The sequence below is a fragment of the Saccopteryx bilineata genome, chromosome 1 (assembly GCF_036850765.1).
Source record: "Saccopteryx bilineata isolate mSacBil1 chromosome 1, mSacBil1_pri_phased_curated, whole genome shotgun sequence".
NCBI lineage: Eukaryota > Metazoa > Chordata > Mammalia > Chiroptera > Emballonuridae > Saccopteryx > Saccopteryx bilineata.
In genome coordinates, this window is record NC_089490.1 from 403,269,352 (window position 1) to 403,284,892 (window position 15,541).

At 62.7% G+C, this 15,541-nt stretch overlaps 1 protein-coding gene across 1 annotated transcript; it reads left to right on the plus strand.

The window, feature by feature from the left end:
- The first annotated feature begins 62 nt into the window (after positions 1–62).
- Positions 63–11,564, plus strand: CCND1 (cyclin D1). Its single transcript, XM_066252269.1, has 5 exons — positions 63–475; positions 1,969–2,184; positions 2,694–2,853; positions 5,426–5,574; positions 8,110–11,564. Exons 1-5 carry the CDS (start codon positions 278–280, stop codon positions 8,272–8,274), a joined length of 888 nt encoding a protein of 295 aa, XP_066108366.1. The 5' UTR covers positions 63–277; the 3' UTR covers positions 8,275–11,564.
- The last annotated feature ends 3,977 nt before the right edge of the window (positions 11,565–15,541 follow it).

Below are 15,541 nucleotides of genomic sequence, written 5' to 3' on the forward strand. Positions count from 1 at the left end.
CCCCTCAGCCCGCCCCCGCCCCCTCCCATTCTCTGCCCGGCTTTGATCTCCGCAGAACAACAGTAACGTCACACGGACGGACTACAGGGGAGTTTTGTTGGAAGTTGCAAAGTCCCTCCAGAGGGCTGTCGGCGCAGTAGCAGCGAGCAGCAGCGTCCGCGCGCTCCGGCAAGGGGCAGACGAGCTCGAGGGAGCGCGGGGCGCAGGAGCGAGAGCGGAGCGCGCAGCAAAGCCCCGACCCACCGCCAGCCCCAGGCCGCCGGGCAGAGCCCCAGCCATGGCACACCAGCTTCTGTGCTGCGAGATGGAGACCATCCGCCGTGCGTACCCCGATGCCAACCTCCTCAACGACCGGGTGCTCCGAGCCATGCTCAAGGCGGAGGAGACCTGCGCGCCGTCCGTGTCCTACTTCAAGTGCGTGCAGAAGGAGATCCTGCCGTCCATGCGGAAGATCGTGGCCACCTGGATGCTGGAGGTGCGGCGCCGCGGGCGGCTCACTCACACTTGCCTGCAAACTGTAGCCCCCAACTCACACTTATTTGCCACCACCTCCCCTCTTCTCCCACCCTAACTCTGAAGTTTGCCGGGGTTCTTGCTAGGAATCTCATTTTCAAAATATATAGATATTATGGGTCTTTTTTTGAACGAGGAGGGGGTAGGGGGCGTTAGAAATTCCCTTTCCTGGGGAGGAGGGGAGCGGCCGGGGAGGGGTCCCTTCGGGGGAAACCAGTGCCTGACGCACCCCAGTTAGCTCGAGGGTGCGGCTGGCGGGCTGGGCGACCCTTGTGGCCCCGACTGCGCCCGAAGCTCCGCCGCGCCTCCTCTCCCGCGGCCGAGCCGCCAGCTCCAAGGGGAGGGGGCATATATTTGATTTTTAAATTAATATCCATGGACACGTATGCAAGGACTGCTCGTGCCAGTATTATGCGCCATCTTTGTTCTTTTATTGCAAAGCAAAAGTGTTTATTAATAATTGGGGGCAGGGTGGGGGCGGGGAGCGATCGGCAAAGCGCTGGGGCCGCTGCTAGGGGCCGCGCGGATGCCTGGAACCGGCGGGAGGGGCGTGGGGACCGAGCGCGGGCATTTTGGGGGGGACCCACTCGGGAAGGGGGGGTCCTTTGTTCAAGCAGCGATTCCCGGGGCGCCCTGCACGGCCAGGCTGGGCCGGAGTGCACGCCGGGCTGCAAGGTCGCGTGGCCCCCAAGACGCTGGAAATTGACCCTCGTCTGCAGGGGGTCTAAGCTTGGGAGACCTGTGTGGAAGAGCCGGAAGCTCGGGTCACATTTTCAAACTTTCAGTGGGCGCCTGGGGGGCCCGCAAGTATTTTTAAATAATTTTTGAAAGTGCGGCGTGGTGCCCTTGCGAGAGGGAAACGGCTCCCGCGCCCTGGGGGAAGGGAGGCCCCTGAGTTTGAATTCCTGGGGGTCTCCCCGGAGCCTGTAACGAGCTCCCGACCCTCGGCTCGTGTAAAGGGACGCCCGGCGGTCATTTTCATTATTTTTTTATGTTCCCAGTTATTTTTTAAATATTTTAAAATATTTTTTGAAAAGATGACGTCTGGGGAAATGCGGCGCGGCGGCCTGGGACGCCACCTTTGTGTCTCGCAGGCGCTGCGAGCGTGGCGCCCGGCCCCGCGGCCCCGCACCCCACTGGGTGCGTCCCTGGTCCGGGCGGGCCCCTGGGCACCCACCCGGGCCGGGCCCCCGGCCGGCAGCCCCCGCACAGCGCTCGCTGCCCCGCAGTGCCGCTCCCGCTCCCAGCGCGCCAGCTCCTGGAGACTTTCCCTTTCAGTTTCCGGGAGGGTGGGTGTCGGGGACTCCAGGGCAGGGGGCGCGTCTCCGGGAGCTCCCGCCGCCCCTGCCCGACCCTCCGCGCGCTCGAAGACCCCGGGCCGGGCGCGAGCGGGTGAGGGGCGCCGGGTCCGCGGCGGGGGCCGGGGGCGGCGGTCACGGCCCGGTGCTCCGGCAGGTCTGCGAGGAGCAGAAGTGCGAGGAGGAGGTCTTCCCGCTGGCCATGAACTACCTGGACCGCTTCCTGTCGCTGGAGCCCGTGAAGAAGAGCCGCCTGCAGCTGCTGGGGGCCACCTGCATGTTCGTGGCCTCGAAGATGAAGGAGACCATCCCCCTGACGGCGGAGAAGCTGTGCATCTACACTGACAACTCCATCCGGCCCGACGAGCTGCTGGTAAGAGCCCATGGCCCACTGGACGCCCCCGTTAGTCCAAGGGCCCCGGCGTAGGGGGATGAAGGGCGGGCGGTCCTACTGCCCCGGCGCCTCCTGGGGAGCGGGTGGGACCCCACCGACCCCTATCGCGGCCGCCCCACCTCATCTTGGCTCCGACTCCCACCGCGTCTGCGCCCCTAGCGTGGCCCAAAAGTGGGCGGCGCGCGCCCTCTAGCGGCAGCGGCGCAGGGGGCGCGCGCTCAAGGCAAGGCTTTGCGTGAGTGCGTGCGTGCGTGCGTTCCAGGTGTGGGAGGTCTTTTTTTGTCTCCACGTGTGAATTACCTGCATAATGAGCAGGAGCCTTTTCACGCGGCACCTTCGCTTTTTTTTTCCATCCGAGATCACATGTCATGCCTCATACCCTGGACCCCCAGCCTCGCCATCCCTTCTCTCCAGGCGCTGGTCCCTCTCAGACCCCCCCCCACCCCCACGCAGGAGCTCTCTTCATGCTTGTTCACCCATTTCCACAGCAAATGGAGTTGCTGCTGGTGAACAAGCTCAAGTGGAACCTGGCCGCCATGACCCCGCACGATTTCATTGAACACTTCCTCTCCAAAATGCCAGTGGCGGAGGAGAGCAAACTCATCATCCGCAAGCACGCGCAGACCTTCGTCGCCCTCTGTGCCACAGGTAGCGCGTCGGGGTGGGCTGGCCTGGCCTCCCCGGGTGCCCCTGGTGGAGCTGCTTGCCCTCTGCCTCAGTTTCCCCATTTCAGCAGATGGCCCCCAGGCCCCTCGTGTGTTCTCAAAAGCCCTCTTCTTCCCTTGTTCTGTGGAGCAGAGGGCTTGGGCTGTTGGCCCGACAGAGGGAGGCGTCCTCCTCCAGGGTTGGGTGGCTGTCAGCCTGTGTCTAGCGGCCTTGGCTCCAGGCAGGGGCCACTCCATGTTCAAAGGGGTTTACCTTGGCGAACAGGCCGGCCTCTCTCCACTCCTCTCCCGTCCTTTCCTGTGTTCTCAAGGAGCCTGCGCTTTGGGGCCCCCTCCTGGCCTCTCTCAGGCTGGGCCACGTGCCAGGGTTGCCTGCAGGGGCGGGGAGCCCAGGCCGGCAGTGCCTGCACCACGTGCTCCCGGCGGCCAGCTTGGCCCTCTGCGGGGGCGGCCACCAGAGGAGCCTGGCTGCCTGAGGCCCTGCTAGGGGCGCCCTGGCTGAGCCCTGGGCGGGGCCTCTGGAGCAGCCTGCTGTGGTTGACGGCAGGGGGCAAGCCTCCCTCCCCCTGGCACAGTTCTGAGTGGTCCCTGGAGGCCTGGCTCTGGCACTGCCCTGGCCTCAGCACCCCTACCGCAGCCAACCTTTCAAAACCCAGGGCGCACGCGGGCCCCCACACACACACACAGGCCCCTAGTTTCCCCCAGATCTCTCCTGACTCCCTGTGACCTCTTTCTTCCCTTGCTGGAGAACCTGACCAGACCCGTGCTCCCATCCTGTTCAGGCCTCAGCTGTCAATCACACTTGTTAGGGGCTGACTCTGGGCAACCTGAGGACCACGCTTCATCCGAGGTGGGGCTGGCCTCTGGTGTCCTCCACACCCCACTCCTGAAGGCAGAGCTGCAGCTCGGCCCGTCATGGCCCCCTCCTGACGCCTGGGCGCTCTGGTAGCTGACATTTTTGGGTTAGGCCAGAGTTGGGAAGACTGCTGGCCTCTGCACTTCTCCAAGTCCTTCCAAGTGAGGCGTGGGGGGACAGACGGAGTAGCCAAGGACGTTGTTGGCCTGGGTGGGTCGGAGGGGTGGGGAGCCTCCCACCAGCTGTCCCCTCTGGCTGGGGCCCCTTCAAGGACAGAGGCCTCCGGAGACTTCCAGGCAGCCTTTAGTGGAGCTAAATGTTGTTTGCAGAAACGACAAAGTTTCCTGGAGATCATATGAGAAGTGGTGCTTGCACGCCCTGCCCCTCCCCCCCCCCCAGGACAGCCGGGGCAGCCTGGAGCTCCCCAGACACCCCAGGAGAGGGGTGTGTGACCTGTGGGTGCCGGCAGCGAGGGGAGAGGCCTGGCGCACGGGCTGCAGGCTGGCTTGGGTCCAGCTCACAAGCTGCCTTCGTCCGGTCTGGTCTGTGTGCCTGAGCACTGGGCCCAGCAGGATGCCCAGGCCTTCTGCTCAGATATTCCGACCCGCCTGGGGTGACCCAGCTCTTTGCATAGATTAACTCCTGGGTGGGCCCCCGTGGGAGACCTCAGGCCAGACAGAGGGGAGCTGCACCCCCGGCCAGCTCCCTCAGAGGGGCTCGGTCTGGTCCCCACCCTGCCTGCGCAGTGTGGAGACAGCAGAAATGCAGCCAGGCCCTTGGTCACAGAGGGACCTCCCTCGAGATGACAGGGATGTCATTGAAGCTCAGAGACAAACAGGTTGTGTGGGGTGGGGGCCTGAGCAAGGGTCCCATTGGAAGGTGCCATGAGGGGGCTCTGCTCTCTGCCTGCGCCCCCGAGATCAGGCTTGCCGAGTCCCTGCACGTGTGTGCACGTCACCACCGGTGCCTTCCACACGTCGTACATGCACGCTGGACCCTTGTGTTGTGCTGCGGTGGCTGATGAAGATGTCACGCTCAGCGCCTGGCTCCAGGCTGAGGGTCCCCAACTCCCCCATTTAAGGCGCTGAAATCAGTAGCCTCTTCCCGCCAATAATTCCTCATCAGGTGTGACGATAATGTAGCCCCTGGATCTCACGGTGTCACTCAAGTGTCCTGGGGTTGGCCTCCCACATGGAAGCCGGCAGGTTGTGGCGCCCGTGGGGGTACCCCTGTCGTGGACCCGTGAGGCCGGGGTCCCCAGGCAGGTGCGGTCCCTGGGGGCTGGACAGGGCCTCCGGTCTCGGTGCCTGTGCGGGGCTGAGAGACAGCACCTCTGCTCTCGCATGGGTTTCGTCGTTTCTCACTTGTGTGAATAAACGACGCGTTCAGAAGGCTCGTGGTAGGGGGGTGGGCGCGGGGGGGCCCCTCCCACACAGTGCCCCCCCGGGCCTCCGCTGTGGTTGCAGACAGGTGGCACCGAGCAGGGGCTGTTTCAGGATGCTTTGGGAGGGGACGAAGGGCACGTGCTCCCGCCTCAGGCACACCCGGAGCCCCCAGGGCGGGCCCCTGTGCCCAGGCGGCAACCCGAGATGGTGCTGTTTGCCGGGACAGGCCCTGACATGTGCCCCCATCACGGGGATCCCAAGGAGTGCCCCCCACTCACACAACCCCCTTGCCTCGCCCTCTCCCTCCGCTGCAGACGTGAAATTCATTTCCAACCCGCCCTCCATGGTGGCGGCTGGGAGCGTGGTGGCCGCCGTGCAAGGCCTGCACCTGGGAGGTTCCAGCGGCTTCCTGTCCTATCACCGCCTGACCAGAGTCCTCTCCAAAGTGATCAAGTGTGACCCGGTAAGTGGTTGCGTCCCGCGCCCGCCCTGCTGGCTGCAGGGTGCCGGGGTGGGGGCGGCCTGGCATCGGGGACAGAGAGAGCTGCTGTGTGCATCTGTGGGATGCTGGGACTGCTGCCCCGCCCCTGGAGGTGAGTGGTTGGGGTCATGCGGGGGTGGGGGGTGGGCAGCTCTCTGAGTTGAGAGGCACAGGGCCTGTCTGTCTGTCACAGACCAACACTGTGCCAGCTTTGTCCACCTCTCCTGGGAGCTGCTCTGGGAGAAGCACCTCCTGGAACTTCTGGGCAGGCCAGGAAGGGTCCTTGCGGGCTCCCGGCGTCCCCCGGGGGCTCATAAAGCCCTCCCAGGCGGGCGAGCCCCCCAGGAAGAGGGGCCCGCAGCCGGCCCCTGTCAATGATCCGTGCCCTAATGCTGTGTGGGGCTGGGGCCCGGGCGAGCTTTGTCTGGGCCACAATGTGGATGGCCAATAAATAGATGCTTGAAAAGGGCTCCTGTGAGCTCCGGGGTCATGACAGTGGGCCCGGGGGGGACAACCTTGTTTTTTATGGCCCCTCTGTGAGGGGCTGAGAAAGCCAGAGTCGATTGTGTCTTCCTAAAAAATGCCATTGTTTTAGTCCCAATTTCTTGCTTCCTTTTGAAGAATTAAAATAGCAATTTACGAGGGTTTGTGGCATCGACCGAATTAGACCGGAGTGGTTGGTGGGTCAGCCGTCTACCCCTGGGAAGGAGGGACCGACCGCCTTGACCCCAGTCCAGGTCTGGCCTGGGGTGCCTTTTGGTGGCCCACCCACCTTGGAACGTTTGGGAGGCTCTGTGGAGCCCACCCAGGTGACACCTGCCTGTCCTCTGGCCAGTGGCACTCAGCTGTCAGCCTGTGTGTCCCCAAAGGACACGGTCTTGCCCACAGACGTGGACAGTTCCCGGAGGTGACCTCCCCTCTGCCTCGGGGGGTGCTTGCTTCATTCACTTAGGCAGACGCCCGGGTGAGCACGCTCACCAGAAATGCCACAAACAGAATGCTGTCCACAGCAGTAGGAAGTGGCCGTGTGACCCCTGTTTGAATAGAGGCTGCTGTGATTAGATCTGAAACAAAATGCTTCTCAGCTGATGGCTGGTGGGTGGGGGTGGGGTATCCATTTAGGCTAAAATGTGTCAGTCTGGTTACCCAATGGCAAATGTCCCGCAACTCAGACACGGAAGACCCTCTGTCTGGCTCTCTCTAGAGCTGTCCCTAAGGGGCCAAAGCCAGCTCTGCACGGGGTGGGTCTGCCGGTCTGTGTGGACTGCTGGGAGGAGGAGATGGGGGTCGTGGCGAGGCCCTGCCTGCACCCCTCTGTTCTCTGCCCCAGCACACAGCCCTCGTCCCAAGTTACCGGGGGCAAGCCAACCATCACCCCTAAGACCTGCCTGTCAAGAGCCCCGCCCCAGGCTGGAGGGTGGGGGCCGAGGCTGTGTCGGGTGCTGGGTGTGCAGAGAGGAGCCTCGGGTGCTGTGGATGTTCAGAGGGCCTGGGGGTGCTCACACCCGCCCTGTGGGGGCCTGGAGCTCTGGGAGTGTGCAAGGTCCCCAGGGACCGCTCAAGCTGTTCAGCCTGGGTCCATCCAGTGTTTCGGGCAACAGAACTATGTCTGGGGCTGGGGCTGAATGAAGCCCATTCTGGTGGAAAGGGCTTGATTCTAGACTCGAAGCCCAAGTGTGGATCCTAGAAATGGGGACGGGCAGCCCTGGTGCCTGGAGCCAGCTTGTCTGCTCAGACCCCAGGAGCCAGGAGGCTGCCCAGCTGTGAGGTGCCTCCCAGCTGTCGGGACGGTCTGTCCCTAGTGGGACCAGGAGCGGCCCCTGGACACTGAAGTTCCTCTTCCCCACCGACAGTGCGAGGGTGGTGGCCACAAGAGGCAGCCTGGTGTGGGAGGGCACCGGCAAGGCCGTGTGGGATAGAGGGTCCCAGCCCCCCGCCCGCCCCCCGGGCCACCCAGCATTCCTTCTCAGTCACGCACGGTCTAACACTGTTGACGGCCATTCGCCACGGAAGGCTGGGGTCAACGCGGGGCTGACGCGGCAAAGGTGACGTCCGCAGAGCAGGGCTCAGGGGGCCTCCCTGCCCTTGGTCAGAGCGCTGGAATCACCGAGGGCAGCGGTGGGGCAGGAGATCAGAGCCCAGCAGAGGAATTCCAGTGAGAGGCCTGGGCCCTGCTGCTGGGGTCACAGACGGGCGGGGGGTGGGGCAGGAGAGGCACGTCTGTCTTCACAGAAGATGGCCAGCAGCCTTGCGATCTTTGGTCCCGAGTGGGGCCATCACTGCCTGATCGGCTGTAGGCTCCTCGGGCTGTGGGGACAGTAAACTGGTGGACCGACGGGGCCCCATGCTGGTCCGTCCTGGGGTTTGGGGCCGCAGCCCCCCAGGACTGGAAGGGAGGGGTGCAGCTTTAGATCAGCCTCACAGCTCACACAGCGGACAGGGGCTGCTGTTTGAGGGCCGGCCCCGCCCTGCGGGCCTCCTTCTGAGGGCCGTCCCCTCTCCCCTCTGCCCACCCAGGACTGCCTCCGGGCCTGCCAGGAGCAGATCGAAGCCCTGCTGGAGTCCAGCCTGCGCCAGGCCCAGCAGCAGAGCCTGGACCCCAAGGCCGCGGAGGAGGAGGAGGAGGAAGAGGAGGTGGACCTGGCCTGCACGCCCACCGACGTGCGGGACGTGAACATTTGAGGGGGGCCGGCAGCGGCGAGGGGGGGGGCCGGCCCCAGGGGCTCCCAACTGCCCCCCCCCCCGTCTGGGACGGGCTTGGCGGAAGTGACAGCCCCTTCTCCTCGGGTTGCTGTTTCCCTTGCTTTCTCCCTTCCGTCTCTGACTTAAGCAAAAGGAAAAAAAAAAAACCCCGAAAACTCTCTTTAAAAAAAAAAAAAGTTATTTGCATAACCCTAAGCTGGGGGGCGGGGGGAGGTTGTGCTACAGAAATAGAGAATTTTATACCCATAATCAACTAGTTTTTATAAGAACGTGTTTGTCTCTTGTGTTGTGAGGATAGGCATTAATTAACACAAGGAAGGAGTCCACAGGGGAGGCTTAGGTTTGATTCTCTGTTTAAAGCAAGAAAAGAAAAAAAAAGGCAAAAAACGTTCCATAAAAAAAATTTAAAAAAAATAGAAAAACCCAGCAAACCATTTTTTAAAAGTAGAAGAGGGTTTTGGGTTTTGTGTTTTGGTTTTTTGTTTTTTTAGATAGAAAACGTACTCTTGTGCTTGTCCTAAGGAGCACAGCTTTAAGGCGGTTTGTAGGCATCCCGTGTCTTGCTTGCGCATGCATGTAGTCACTTTATCAGTTGTTTGTGCGTGTTTATTTTATTATCTCGTAGGTAGGCGTGCAACCTCCCCGCCTTGGCCGCGGCTGACGTAACCCGTCGGGGTAGAGCAGTGTAGTCGGACATCTCCCGAGTGCTATTCCTTCTTCCTCTGCCTGGGCTCCGACCCACCCGAGCGGGCGTCGGGCATCCGCCCGGGGTCCGCGCCGGCCGGCCAGGGTAGCCGTAGCCCGTTAGTGGTCGCGGGAAAGCCCCCACCTCCGGCGTCCCGGGTCATGGACGCTTTTCAGAGAGAAGCCACGGTCGGTCCTGGCGTCGCCCTCCTGCCGGTGGTTTCCTCGGTCACCTCCCTCTTCTCGTAGCTCCCTGCCTTTCTTTAGGAGGCGTGCTGGGTTCTCTCCCGCCAGGCCTGCAGCCTGCTCACGTCCAGGTGAAACCCACCCAGGTGGTTTTGTCATTGTTGCTGTTGTTTCCTTCTCTTGTGTTCTGAAACCGTTCCATTTCAAAGCACTTTCAGTCCAGTAGTTGTAGGAAGGGCTCTTGTTCATGTTGTTGTGTGTGGAGAGAGAGAAAGAGAGAGAGAGGGGGGGGGGGCAGTTTCTCGATGGGATGGTTTGGGATGTCACCACGTACGCGTGTGCAGACGGAACAGCAAGGCCAGTGCGTGTCCCCACCACGGTGTTCGCGGGAGGGGGTGTTGGGGGAAGGGGAGGTCCCCGGTCAGGAAGGAGGGGAGGGGAGGTGTGCTTTCTCATGTTGCCAGGGTGATGCCAGGAGGATGGCATTCCTTTTTCTGTAGGGAAGTTGGAAAGCTTCAAGGGACCCTTTGGCGCCAGCTGGTGTGTGTTTGAACGTAGGGGCCCTTAGAGGTGGACCTAGAGAACGTGTAGTGTAAGGGTTAGGGAGGTTCTTAAACACTAAAATAGATAACTTATAGTTGAGGCTAAAGAAGAAGAAGAAAAAGGACTATTTATTGCAGAGGATGATCGTAATGGCCAGTATGATTTGTAAAGTGATGCAGTGTCCCCTTGACTGAAACACAGGCACGCACACAGCTTGCCGCCTTTCCCTGGCGGGTTTGATGCAGTTTAGAATCAAGTGAGGTCCTTAATTTATAGGAGAGGGGGGGGGAAATACCCGAGGTGGGGGCGGGGGAGGGGGGAGGGGGATGCAAACACATGGATTTGGCCAGCTCGGTGTTTCCCAAAGTGATCCAATCTGAGAGGCGTCGGAGTTACAGGAAGGTTAGGGTACCTGGGATCCAGCTCGGATAGGACTTGTCACCCCCCCCCACCGTGTCCACACTAAAGCCCCCCCCCCTTTACAAACGTGAGCAACCAGTAGACCGTTTGCCCATCTTGGCTGCGTACCTTTGTGTCATCACGAAGCAGGGCGGGGTGGAGGGAGAGGTGGTAAGAAGGCACCACCGGGTTGAGGCTGGGGGGTGGGGAGGGCGTGGGGGGCGGGACCAGGAGGGACAGGCTGCAGCTCCGTTTCTTATTCGCTGCTACCGATGACTTCCCAGCGCGGTTTGGAACCAGATTTACGACGCTTCTGTCTTTTCACATCGTTTTGCTGCTATATTGGAGGGTTCAGTTTTTTTCATTGTTGTTGGTTTGTCGTTGTTTTACAGTGTCATATACTGCCATGTTCTAGTTTTAATTTTCTCATAGGAAAAAAAAAAATGTATTACGGATGCCCTTTTTTTTTTTTGGTAGTTATTATTGGGGGGGGGGTTTGTGTGTGTGTATGTGTGATCAATTTTGACTTAATGTGATTACTGCTCTATTCCAAAAAGGTTCCTCTTCCACGATACCTCATGCTTCTCTAGCCTTGTGTATGTAGACCGGCGGTTGGGCTCCGTCCAGCCCGCGGCCTCCTGCTTCGGCAAACAGACGCGCGGACCAAGACCCCCGACGGGCCTGGTGGGGGCGGCCACCGGTGTCTCCGAGGACCTGCCCTTGTCGTGTCCTTTCCCTGCGCCCGTCATGCTGGACTCTGTCTGACCTGGCGTTGACCACCCTAGTAGTTTTGATGGCTGTATTCTTTGCGTATAGCTATGAAAGTTGCATTATTATTATTATTATTATTGTTATTATTGTAACATGTATGTCTTCACGTGCCACTGTGGTGCTGTGCCCCACCGAGGGCTCGGTCACTAGCGTCTGGAATTGTTAGGTTCCGGGAGTGATGGGTCTGTTGTTATGTGCTGATCTTGTTTGTCCTGCCCGGGGGCCGCACACGCTGACGGGAAGGGGCTGCAGACCTCGCGGAAGCCAGCCCGCCGTGCACCTGAGCTGCCCCGAGCCGCACAAAGGGACCTGCGCCTGAGGCAGCCCGGCCCCGCCCCCCGGGAACCTGCCTCTGCTTACCTCAGCCATTCTGGCTGCAGCAGCTGCGTCTGAACCAAACCGGGTTCTTGAGGGGCAGTCTGTCCTCGTAGGGGGTGAGCGGGGTTCTTGAGGGGCAGTCTGTCCTCGTAGGGGGTGAGCGACGCGTGCTCGGAGGCTGGTGGCGGGTCAGGAGCGCAGCGGGGTCTGTCCTGTGACCCGCGCACCCATGGGGGTCTCCGGCGGGCGGGGCCCTGGGTCTGTTTCCGGCTGCACGCTGCGGGTTTTCCGGCACAGACACGTACGTGGCACGTTTCCAGCAGAAGACAAGACATAAACATGTAAAACCTAGAAATAAAATTGGTAAAGCCCCAGTGTGGCTCCGGCCTGTTTTCTGGGGTGGACGGGGAGCCAGAGGTGCCAGGGGCCCTGGGCTGGGGAGTGACAGGTGGGCAGGGTGTGGGGATGCTCCTTTGTGGGGAGCCGTCCTGTGTGCGGTGGGGTGTCCAGCTGCAGCCTTCACCTGCACCCAGCAGGGGACAGGACGTTCCTGGCTGTGACGACCATAAATGTCTCTGCGTTGTCTCGGTGGTCTGGGGCACAAGGCTCTCACAGCGCAGGGATGGGTGCCCTCGTGCTCGAGGGGACTCTGGGGACTCAGGGGGAGCAATCACCGCCTTGTGGCCCGGGTGAGGTGACTGCCATTGATCAGGTGTCCCCCGTCGGCCCTCCCAGGCTGTTTGCAGACAGGAAATAAACAAGGCCAGCTGCACTGGCCCTCCTCGGGTGCAAATGGCTGTTTGCTTTCCGGTGAGGCACGGTCCTGAGGCCCCAGCCCTGTGGGCAGCACAGCACGCGTCCAGGCCGCGTTCTGGTGGCCGTTCGCATGGGCTGGTCACCCAGGAGGCCTGGTGGACACCTGTGACATCTGCCTCTGGGTTTCAGGTGCACGGCAAGGGCCTGTTTCCAAGTCCAGCCTGGGAGCACCCTGGGCAGGTGTCCGCAGGCCTTAGTCCCAGCTCCTCAGAGTTTGGGGGAGGGGGCAGTCCACTGTGTGTCCTTGAAGGATGTCACTGGTCAATGCACCGCGGCCTTCATGCCTTGCCCAGGACAGTGTTCCTTCCTCCTCAGGGGCCCCCAGTGAGCACTCCGGAGGTGAGCGTGAGGACCAGGGTTTCTGGGAGCAGGTGCGGTAAGCAGTAAGAAGGGGCTTGGACACCCGCTTGGCAGAGGTCTGGAGAAGGAGCTGGGAAGGCCAGGTCCGGTCCACCCTGAGGTGGTGGCTCAGCCCCGGGGACGAGCTGGGCGTGTCAGCACGAGGAACGCAGGGGCCTCCGTGGTCTCCGTCTCTGCAGACCACGTGTGTGTAGTGGGCTGAGACGTCTGTGTTGAGGAGTGTCCTGGGGAATGGGCAACAATCCATGAATGGGGTTCCAGCAAGACGGGAGAGGAGGGAAGGGTAGGGACACCCCTGCGTGGGGCGGGGGACACGTGGTCACACTCAGTACCGGGGCAGAGTAGAAGGGAGGGGCGCGGCCTGGGACACAGCCCTGTGCAGGCAGAGGCGAGGGGAGGGGACTGTCCTGTGTCCATGGTGCCTGGGGCGCTGGTCTCTCTAGCCACCCACAGACCCCCCTTATGCAACGACAATGAAGGCCCTGCGCCTATGGCCAAAACAAAAACTGGCCTGTTAGGGGGCTTCTGAGACAAAGCCCCACGGCCCCCGCCCGGGCCTGCCCAGCGTCCTCCCTGCAGTGCCCGCCACCCTCAGCCAAACCCTCCTGGGGCCTCTGGCTCCATCCAAGGCCTGGGGACCTGACCTGTCTTCCCCTAACCTCCCATCTCACCCCAGCTCCCCCACCCCACCTCCACCTCCCCTAGCCTGACATCCCTCACCCCGAAGCTCCCACCGGGACTGCAGGGCACACCCGATGGCCTCCTCCCCTGCCCCCCCTGCAGGCTCACGCCAGACCCCGTGGGCCTCCCCCCCACCTGCCAGGCAGCACTGCCCTGGGGGTGAGCTGTCTGCCCGATTCCAGCCTGGCAAACCCGGCGGGTGCTGAGCAGTGGGTCCCGCAGGTCCACTAGATTGTTTTGTGTGTTACAGACACAGGGGCAGCCTCGCCCGACCCACGCGTGGGCGACAGACTCCACCTTGGGGGGAGTCGGGAGCAGGAGGCTTTGCAGAGGCCCCGTCAGCACCTCCCTGTCCTGGCCAGGGCAGAAAGGCCTCAGGATCTGGCAGGGTGCTAAGGACAGACAGGTCCCTGCTGGGACCACAGAGGGATGGGAGCAGCGGGGGGCCCCCACTCCCCACACTCTTCGAGCCTGTCCCCTCCACCCCTGCCCCCCCGAGCGTCCTGGAAGCCGGGCTGCCTGTCCGCGTACGTTCGGTGGGGCGCGGTGGTCACACCACCAGGCCAGTCCCAGTTGGTGGGCGCAGAGGGCAGCCTGTGCAGGGCGGTGTGTGTGGGGGTGCCTCCCTCGTGCTGGGCGGCCGGAGAGCACACAGGCCTCTGTCATCCCAGGAATGTCTTTGATCAGGGCTTTGCGCGGAGGGGAAGCAAGCCGGGGCCTCTAATCCGTTCCCACAGCCCCAGCGCTGGCCCCCGCCCTGAGCCACACCAGGGCCCTGCAGACAATAGCCAGGGGACGGCGGGCGGGCAGCGTGGGGCTGTGACCTGAGGCCCACATCCGGGGGCACTGTCCCCGCCGCTCACCAGGAGGACGGGCAGCGGACGCGGCAGCCCTGTCGGCCGCGGTCAGCCTTGGGCCTACCCAAGACGGTGGCGCCCACTGATCCCCTCAGCTGGCAGCCTGCACAGCCGGGATGAGCCTGTCCACCAGGCTCCGGGGAGCACAGTGGTCTGGCCTGCAGATCCCCACATCCTGGGCCCCAGACCGTGCCATCGCGGGAGGGTGACGTTCGCTGAGCACGGGCTGGGTACCGGGCGTGTGTCAAACATACAGTTCCTCCCTCACTCTTGGCACAACCCTCCCAGGGACGGTGGCTGGCAGGGGGCGCGCAGGGGAGCAGGCCCTCCAGGGCACTCCCACAGACCTGGTTCTCCCCACCGTCCAGGCCCAGGGCTGGCAGACGTCCTTCCCCACGAGGGCCTGGAGGGCCTTGCTGGCCGGGCAGTCTCCGTCCAACTTCCTCCGCTGAGCGAAAGCACCACGGACAATGGCAAACGCGTGAGCTTGGCTGTGCCCCCCGAGCCTTACCTGGCTAACGGGCAGCAGGCTGGGTACGGGCTGAGGGTGGTGGCTCTGCAGCTGCTGCTGGAGGCGAGGTGCCTGAGCCAGGGCCACGGAGCCGGGAACTGCGGCTGGGTCTGCCTTGGGGGTCTGCCTCGGGGGTCTGCAGCCCCAGCGGTCGGCTTGGCTGCCTTGCAGAGAAGAGCACGGCCTCCAGAAGGGGGTTTGCAGAAAATGCACGAAGCCTTTGGTGACACTTACCCAGTGGCCAGGGCACACTGAGTCCTGGCTGGCCAGGAGGCCCAGGAGCGAGGTCAGGTCCGCCCACGGCCCAGGCTTCATTCACGTCAGCGGCCTCTGGGGAGAGCCAGCAGGGACCCCGGAAGGCGGCCGAGCCCAGGGAGCCCTCTTGGGGATGTGCCTGCGTGTCTGGGCAGGCGGGGTCTGGGCTGCAGGTGGCCAGGGCCCTCACTGAGCAGACTGGCCAGCTACCGCCCAGACAGACGGAGAGAGAGACCTGTCTCGGTGTCCTGGGGCTGCCGGAGCCAAGGGCCGCAAACGGGCGGCTGGGCCGAAGGAGCTTCTCAGCCAGCTCTCGAGGCTGGAAGCCCGGCCCCGGGGTCAGCAGGGCTGCACACACTCTCCGGCCCCTGGGGCTGCCGGAGCCAAGGGCCGCAAACGGGCGGCTGGGACGTAGGAGCTTCTCAACCAGCTCTCGAGGCTGGAAGCCCGAGCCCGGGGTCAGCAGGGCTGCACACACTCTCCAGCCCCTGCTGGCTGCTGGCGCGCCCGCGGCCCTCGGCCTGCGGCTGCCTTGCTTGGGTCCCCAGGGCCGTTCCTCCTGTGTGTGCTGGTCTGCACGCGGCCTTCTCCCCTCTTCCTGTTTGCTCTTCAGGGACAGACACGCCATGTGGGATGAAGGGCCCACCCACTCGACAACCCAGGTCATGCGTGAACTCCTGCAAAGACCCTCTTTCCAAACAAGGTCACACTGACAGGTTTCCGGGGCTGGAATGTCAGCCCGTCTTTTGAGGAGAGACACAGTTCAACCCACAGCAGTAGTGTATGGGCTTCCACAGCTGGGGAGCGGGTTTAATGAGCACCTGCTATTTCGGGGGCCACAGCAGGTGTTTAAATAATCCGTGCT